Source organism: Pseudochaenichthys georgianus, chromosome 5, assembly GCF_902827115.2.
Source record: "Pseudochaenichthys georgianus chromosome 5, fPseGeo1.2, whole genome shotgun sequence".
Classification (NCBI taxonomy): domain Eukaryota; kingdom Metazoa; phylum Chordata; class Actinopteri; order Perciformes; family Channichthyidae; genus Pseudochaenichthys; species Pseudochaenichthys georgianus.
In genome coordinates, this window is record NC_047507.1 from 19748738 (window position 1) to 19757611 (window position 8874).

General features: G+C 38.8%; 1 protein-coding gene across 2 annotated transcripts; it reads right to left on the minus strand.

Moving 5' to 3' along the window:
• Positions 1-2324: 2324 nt before the first annotated feature.
• Positions 2325-5915, minus strand: LOC139433862 (uncharacterized). 2 transcript variants are annotated; one of them, XM_071203293.1, is made up of 10 exons: positions 5865-5915; positions 5706-5777; positions 5520-5588; positions 4954-5046; positions 4566-4584; positions 4054-4073; positions 3910-3950; positions 3689-3755; positions 3482-3522; positions 2325-3388 (listed from the first exon to the last, which is right to left on the minus strand). In XM_071203293.1, exons 1-10 carry the CDS (start codon positions 5884-5886, stop codon positions 3296-3298), a joined length of 537 nt encoding a protein of 178 aa, XP_071059394.1. In that variant the 5' UTR covers positions 5887-5915; the 3' UTR covers positions 2325-3295. The 2 variants fall into 2 exon arrangements, with proteins under 2 accessions (XP_071059394.1, XP_071059395.1); XM_071203294.1 differs by having other exon boundaries at positions 5751-5777; positions 5865-5913.
• Positions 5916-8874: the final 2959 nt, after the last annotated feature.

The window sequence follows — 8874 nt, forward strand, 5'->3', positions numbered from 1 at the left end:
CCGACTTGGACTCAGACTCGAGCACATTTTCTCTGGAGTCTGATGTCCTCTATCCTGTATGGCGAGTTCACGGACTGGGCCCCGCTGTTCCAGTCTAGAGATGTCTACAGACACACCCCGCATCGTGCTGTATGCTTTCACACATTCTGCTTCCACATTGGAAAAGAGCAGCGCAAAATGCTCGTTATGTGGAAACAATATAGAAGAGAAGGCTCCGTAACCAACACACTCTCACTCCCTAAGCGTCCAATAGCGACGTTTGGTCAGTGTCCGTGGCGTCCAATTGTGACGCTCCTAGGCTCCTTCAGCGTCATAAAGAGACGCAAATAGCTTTCAACTGATTGCAATGTATTCCCATCTGCGTCGGGATTTGACGCTCATGGAAGCACGGCATTCGTTTATGTCGGCTGCCCTTAAAGGTAATGTGAGCGTCCATTCCCAGGAGTAAAGGATGGCAGAAGACACTACACTACCCAGAATCCCCAGCTATCGTTTGGACTACACCATGTGCTCCTGACAAACCCCGTGATAGTCCTCAAGCTCTGTGATTGGAGAGTGTGCTCCGAGGGTTAAGCCAGCCTCGAACAGCACTTGAAATGGGATGGAACCACGGCAGACTGTCCAAAACTGGATTTGAACGGGTCCACCGCGTCCCCCCTCCCCCACCCCGTCCCCAGAAATACACATGCTGGCTATACTGTTTCGCAACATGTTCTCTATGGCACGTCTCTACTGGGAGTTGTAGTTTTAAAAGACGTTTTCGTATTTCCCATAATAAGAAGTTGCCAGTATTAAACTGTGTACATCCCTGGAGGTTTAGGGGAAAGGAAACACTCACATTTAAAACATATAATTAATAAATGGGTGAAAATTGCTTGTGCCCATTATGGGCAGTATTACTATATATACCCACATGCCAGCTAAAGTCAGAAGAGCTTTATTTAACAGCTGGTCTTATGTGTGTGACCCCTGTGATAACATTACATTACATTAATTGATAAGCCTGAAACATGCACTTGTCAAGGTTCAGAGGCACATTTTGCAAATATGGCAGTAGCCATCGATCAGCTTAAGATAAGATATACTTTATTGATCCCAAGTTGGAACATTTGCGTTACATCAGCATGTGTAACAGTTAAATATGCAGTTGTGTTTATTTGAAAATCATTTAGTATAATCACATAAATTCTGTGTTTTATATTCAACAATTCTGTGTTCTTTATTTATTGATTGTTCAATACCTGACAAGGCCGGAGATGAAATATCTACATACATCTATAAGAGTATAATACATTATGTATAATATCAGTTACAATAAGTGCTTCAACATAGTTAACATTGCTGGAGATATGCACAAATATTGATAGATGTCTTGTAATGCACTATTGAGGAACCTGCAACCCAAGTTTTTCATTCAGTGCAGAACTACACCACAGTTGTGTAGGCCTATTATGATATGTCAATAAACCTTAGAAAATCTTGAAATCTTGAAAGGGATGTGCAAAATAGTCATTACATACAGTCTTTAATTAACAATTAATAGAGAATAACGAGTAATGAATACTTTATAGGGATCGTATTAATATCTAATAATAAAAATATTGAAATTCAATAACATGCTTTAACCACCAGGTGTCCCTTTATATCAATTGTGCACCTTTATGGTGTAAATACAGCCTATCTACCAATTGGATCAAATATAAAAGTGAGCCGAATTAGTGTTGATACTGCAAGGAGACGCATTGTGTGAAAAGAAATGTAAGATGTTGTTTAATGGCTGATATATTTATGATCCACGTCACGTTTTCAGTTCCTCATGTTTGTCTTCTCATCAGGGCTCTATAAATACAGAACTACGGCAGATATGTAATATGTAATGCAGCCGAACCGTGTATTACAATGCCGTTATGTGATGACTTTCAAAGAGAAACGCAAGCACACTCGGAATAAGGTATTATTATTATTTCGGTCTGTTTCCGGTATTTGTTAATGACGGTGTGCTCTGAGATGTGAGACTGGAATTGCACAGGGGGGAAATAACGTAGGCTATCTTTAGATGCGGATTTTGTTAAACTAATATGTTTAGGCTGTGGACCAACACTATACATTGACGGGGAAGGGGGTAGCAATAAAGATAACACCATTAAACAGTTACACAACATAACAGAAATAATATCGATAGCAGCGTCCCTAGCAACCACCTTGGTAACAATGAAAACGTCGCGATTTCCTGAAGTAATCTTCGTAATAACTAGCAAACTAAAGATCATGTACATCCACTGCACACATAATCTGAAATAACAACTCATATTTCTCGCATCAAATGACATCAAAACGCATTTTAATGGCCATATTAACAAGGTAAAATTTGACTTTGATAATAAATAGCAAAGTCTCATGTTATTCTTGTTTTTCTTTCAACTCGATGTAAAAGTTTCATATCACATCCTGAAGCCAATGAATAATTATCTAATAATAAATATCAACCCTTTTTTATTTCAATGTGGGTTCACACGCAAACATGTACATTTTAAGGATCAATTTAGGTACATGGTTTAAATATTGTGATATTTACCCTTTATATATACAGTCTATGGTTATTTACCTAGCAATTTAAAGAAGAAAATAAAGGCAGGAAGTCAAGCAGACTATAATTAAAAGAAAACAAACTTTGTTATAATCTGAATATACAGTACAAAAACAGATATATTGTGAAATGAACAGATAAAGATAGCTTTGCATCAAACAGGCTCGACTGTATGTGGGACCAACATATTGTTAACTAACATACAGTGTGCATACTAATGAGATGCTAAGAGCAACTTTCTTTGCAAGGTGCGCCTGTCAATCCACAATTAATGTTTGTTAGCCCATGAGGAAGATTTTTTGAGTTTTCCCCCTTTCACACTTCCTATCCTAAATGACCCCTTGGCCCTTCTTGCTCGGACCACACCATTCTTCAAATTCAATGTTCATCTGAATCTCAACAACACCTCTGTAACTTTTCATGACTGCATCTGGCAAGTTGTGATGCTATCGTTAGCGATAAATATCTGCACACTGACACACGTACACACAAAATACAGCCTCAGGCTCAGGGAGGTAACCCCCAGTCACGGAGCTGGTCACTCTGACAGATGAGAAGACATCAAACTAACTGTTTATTTAACACTTTTAGCTTGGAAAGACATCTCAATTTCCCTATGGGTCATAAGATACTATAAAATAATTAAAGAAAAGCTCAAATAAATAGCACATGGTTTTAAAAGCAGTCCTTCATGCTGTTGCTTTCTGTTCAATAGGCCTGCAGGGTGCTGTACACCATGTCGTTCAGGGCTGATGGGGGTGGCTCCTCGGAGATGGTGGAGTACACGTGGTATATGTCAGACTAAAGGGGAAAGAAACCATAAGGCTCATTCAATCTTTACTACATACAAACATTTAGCAAATGTGTTACACAATGTGTCTCACTCTCACTCACATCCTCATTTTGAGAGGCTTGCCTGCTCGGTTTCTCAGGACCTGTGAGAACAAGAGAGAGGATGGGTTCAGTGGTTTAGTCCACCGGTTCTATTTATAACAAGCTTTAAGTGATTACACATCTGTCTGTATCACAAGCCATTTTTCGAGTTTGTTTCAAATTAGTTTTTTGTTGTGGTTCTCCTTCAATAATACAGATGCAGCTCACCAGTGAGACACACAGCAGCAGGTACTGAGGTGATCATACTGTAGGCTTCATCGTTACCTGCAGGTAACTTAAGATAACAGGAAGGAAGGGCGAGGAAGTGAGAGGAACTCATGAATAACAATGTTAATAAACCTTGAGGAATTTTGCTTTTCAAATGTTCCATTATTTTAGATGATGGGAATGTTATATCTGATATAGAAGTGTTTTTTTTTTTTAATTACCGATCCTCCATGGTCAAGCTTTCTCGTGCACATCAAGTCATCTGTAACAGAGAGTAAAACACACCTCAATACAAAAGAATAACAATATATAATATCTTTATTCTGTATGAATAATAAAGTTTCCTGACTGCTACATTACATTACCGGTGACATTGGCTTGTGTCCTATACAGATATAAAAGGGAAAATGTTTTATTAAAGAGAGTTTAGCTTGGTGTAGCTTAGTTTACTTTATTTAATAAGGGAATCACATTAGAATTGGAACATACACTTATGTACAAGGATCAGATGCACTGGGTTAAGTCTTGTAGCTAAATGCTAATTTGCATCGAGTTGTACTCATTACACTAGAAACAGCATGGTTGACAATAAAGATAATATGTAAAGGAAAACATTTCTTTCTTAAAACCCCTCTCAGACCTAAATGGCCTCAGTGTGAAGAAATAGGTGGCATCTGGCTTTGGAGATAACAACTAACCCCTCTCTTTACACGACTGCATAACAACTAAAGTCCTGCTGCAGAGGATGCACTAAGCAGCTACTTGAAGAGAATAAGATGAAATCTGAATGAAGGAAGTTTCAAACTGTAAAACATAACTACCTCTTTACTAACTCACCTATTGCTGAAAAGGTAAAAAAAATAATACATATCCTTACCTCTTGGCAGCACATCTTTCTGAAAAAGAGAGAGAGAGAGAAGCATGAGGTTTGTTGGGGCAAAGCACTGAAGTTGTATTGGCTTATTAGACATCAGCTGTTTCTGATAAGCTTCACATGTATTGGCTCATTCCCAGCTGTGTTACTACTTTCCTCCAATCATGTTCAAGCAGGCGTGCAGAGCAGACATGATAAACAAACTCCCTTCAACCAAACTGCCTTCTTTCTAAGTATTTCATATTTTTGATTAAAGTGAGATTTACAGTATAATCTTACGTGTTCAATAGGGGCATTTGCTAACTCGCCCTGATCCTCCGCCTGGATTCTTTACTTCCACAAAGAGCAGGGAGGACAAATGCTTTAGTGGGCACAAACATCAAGTTCTCACCATGTGTTCTTTTGGTAAATAGAAAAGCCAGTCCCAGTACGATAACACCTCCAAAAGAAGCCGCAACTATTAACAACTTCCATGTCCATGTTTCTGTGTGAGATCAGAAACAAGTGTCAGTTTCACTTCCAACACAAAAGCAAGAAGACTGTGAGTACCTATGTACCAGTAAAGGGCACACTGAATATAAAACACGAAGGACAGGGTATTGCTTTGAAACTGATATAAATTAAACACTTGATTACAGTTGAGAAGATGATACATTATTGATTTACAGATAATAATGAAGAAAATTGTTTTACTGCGACACTGCAGAGCAATACTCACTGCTCAAACCCAGAAGAAACATGTAATATGAACACACTGTATATTAGGAGGCACCCTTTTTAACGTTAATATAATTCATGTTTTATATATTATTCACAAAAAGGACAGCTTTAACTAATTTGCTAAATAACATGCCAATTTGCTATAGGGAAGAGAAATTAATGACTTAATCACTAACATAAATATCATTTTATTTGTAATGTTAATAGTATGTGTAAGTAATAGATGCTTTTGATCACCTGATGATGGGTTCTCTGAGGTCACAGGTGAGAGAATAGCTTGAGTGCTAGACGTATGAGTCGTCTGACCTATTGTAATAAAGAAAAAGTCAGAAACCTTCAAACATTTACAGAAAACGCATGTTGGCCTTTTTTGATGGACTTAAAAAAAGTGTGAATAATAAGGAAACTGAGTATTTGTGTTACTTTGTGTTGGTTTCACTGGTTTTATGGGAGTAGAGATTAAACTACCAGTGTTTCTTGATCCAACAGTAAGACCTAGTGAATTAAAAGTAAATATAAAATACTTTTTAAATGATTTGTGATCAATTAAAGTCACATTGAATAAATATGTAATAGTGTTACCTGGTGTTTGTTTGGTAGTCATAGGAGTGGAAGAAGTGATAACAGTCCTTCCTGGTGAAAAAAAACTCAAAACTTTTAAAACATTCAAAACAACAAATACAGTAAGTCAATCGTGATCATTTCTGGATTTCTATTCAAATGTATAGCATGTAAAAATGACAACTAAGCCGGTTTGAATAATTAGGAAACAGAGGATTTGTGTTACCTGGTGTTGGTTTCACTGGTGTTCTGGAGATAAAGCTACCCGTGTATCTTGATCCAACAGTAACACCTAGTGAATGAAGAAACATTATTTTAAATTATGTAAAAAATACTCACATAGTGGAGGAATGAAGCCTGCTCATAGTCATACCTGGAGAAAAAACAACAGCTATAAACAACAACAAATATAGTAAGTCAAATAAGTTGTTTTTTTAAAACACCTTTTATACCCTTAACCTTTTTTTAAACTCAGCTCCCTAGTTTTTTATGTATTTTATAAAAAAGATTTATTAAATAAGTTTCTTAGATAAAAAGAAATTCTCACCAACTTGTGAAGCACCTTGAGATAACGCTGTTTTTACAGTGTGATATTCAAATAAAATGTAAAGCATGTCCTGCCTGTGGTCATAGTAGATAACATAGTCTTTGTCAAGCGTGTGTCCTTTTCCACGATATCTAAAACAATAGAAGATGGATTTGGATCTGTCCGCTTCATGTGCAGAAAACTTATATTTGTGCAATCATTTGAGAAAAAGAAAAAACATGGGTTTAGTTTGTTAACAGTCAAATATGGCAACTAAATAGATGTTAATACACAAATGTCTTTTGTAAGTAGGTTCTGGATTGTTATTCAGATAGATATGAACTCTTACCTGGGGGGGTAGTAAAAGCTGATATTTTGGAGTGCTCCTTTTCCACAATATCTGCAGGACAGGAAACGGATTTGGGCCTGTCATTTTCGTGTGTACAATACAAAAACAGCATTACTCTTATTTGTGCAATGACTTAAACACAGAGCTGTTCCAAAAATAATAAACCAGAGAAAAATGTATGTGCTCTGCGAGATGTCGGATTATTTACCGATTTTGTCCACACTGAAATATTTTGCAATTACATTTTGTAGACAATCATAGTCCCCAGATGATAAATCCAAATGACTTAATGATCCCACCAAAAGAATGTTCCACCATTAGGTTAACATTGTTAAGTTACAGTGACTTTTATTGAAATCTATTAGATTATTTCTGTATGCTGTGAGCCTCTTTTGCAAAAGATTATTAAAGACTCAGGAGGACAACTCCTTGATCAGTTCATTACAAGCATTTCCACCACAGATATTTAAACAATTGAAACAACATGCAGTACACTCATAAATGAAGAAATACTTTAAGATGTTTAGTGTCTTCTCTGACTCACCAGTCAAGCTGTATCCATCGCTACGAGGAGACAAAGAGTTGGCTTCACTTCTCAAACTAGAGTCACAGCTGGCATCATGTCTTTTAAGAAGATGTAAACTTCTTAGAAAGTCATCGATTGTGACAGTAAACCGACAGAACAGCCGCTTCTTTGAATCCCTTTTATTCCAGCTGGTTGTTGTTCGGACTGGATGATTATCTTCTCCAAAGTACAGGTTACATCTCGCACCATGATCAGCAGATCCAGGCAGAATGCAGGCAAAGAGAATGTGTTCACCAAGATCATGTTGAACACTCATCTGTGGTTTTTGACCTAAAGAAACATATTGAATATTATTAAACACAATGTCCTCATCTCATACTGTCACACCCTGTTATTAAGTTTTACATTAAAACTTTTTGAAAATTATTTTCTACTTTGTCATAATGTGAGTAAAGTGTTAGTTACGCAGTAAATCATTAGTCATTACAGGCACACTGTGAACATCCTAAATGTAACGTTTCATTCCAAAGGTGGCATTTAGTCATTAGCCCGCATGGTTTTTCATACCACTGCTACGCTGACGACACCCAATTAATTCTGTCCTTTCCCTGCTCAGAGACCCAGGTCGTCGCACGCATCTCTGCTTGTCTAGCTGACATCTCTCTTACCTCATTCACATCAACGGTGTTTCAGGGCCGGTTCGGAGCTGGAGCTTGAAAAGCACTGGGTTTTCCTATTCACACCGCAGCGGAGCAGCCTCTTAGCTCCGGAATCCGGTTCGTTTCAAGCACCAAAAAATTGTCCGGCCAGAGCAAAAGCACCACATACGTTACGCTTACGTCGAGGCGGGGGCAGAGGCGGGATCAACTCCTGAACAACAACAAAAAGCCCACATTTTATCCAGTTTGTACACAACGATGGAGAAACTTAACAAGCAGCAGTGGTCCACTGAAGAGACCAGCTACCTACTGGGAATCTGGTCTTCCGAAGAGGTACAGAGGAAGCTGGAGCACAATCGGCCATTGTTGTTGTTGTTGGTGTGAGCTGTGAGGGGTTTCCGCGCGGTTTAGCTTTATGAAGCATGCACGCAAACGGTACGTCATGACGCAAACGATGACGCAATGACGCAGCACCAGTCGGACTCTGGGCGGTGTGAAAAGAGCCGGAGCTAAACCGAAGAGCCGGTTCTGAACCTGAAAATCTCTAGCACGGAGCTAGAACCGGAGTTGCGTTGGTGTGAATGAGGTATCAGTGGATGTCTGCTCATCACCTCAAGCTCAACCTTGACAAGACTGAACTGCTTTCCCTTCCGGGAAAAGATTGTCCCACTCTTGACCTAACAATCAACATTGGCACCTCTGTTGTTTCCCCGACTCAGACTGCAAGGAATCTGGGCATGATCCTAGATAACAACCTGTCCTTCACTGCAAACATAGCTGCTACAACCCGCTGCTGCAGATACACGCTTTACAACATCAGGAGGATGCGTCCCCAGCTGACCCAGAAAGTGACGCAGGTTCTGGTCCAGGCTCTCGTCATCTCAAGCCTAGACTACTGCAACTCCCTCCTGGCTGGTCTACCTGCATGTGCCATCCGACCTGCAGCTCATCCAGAATGCAGCGGCTCGTCT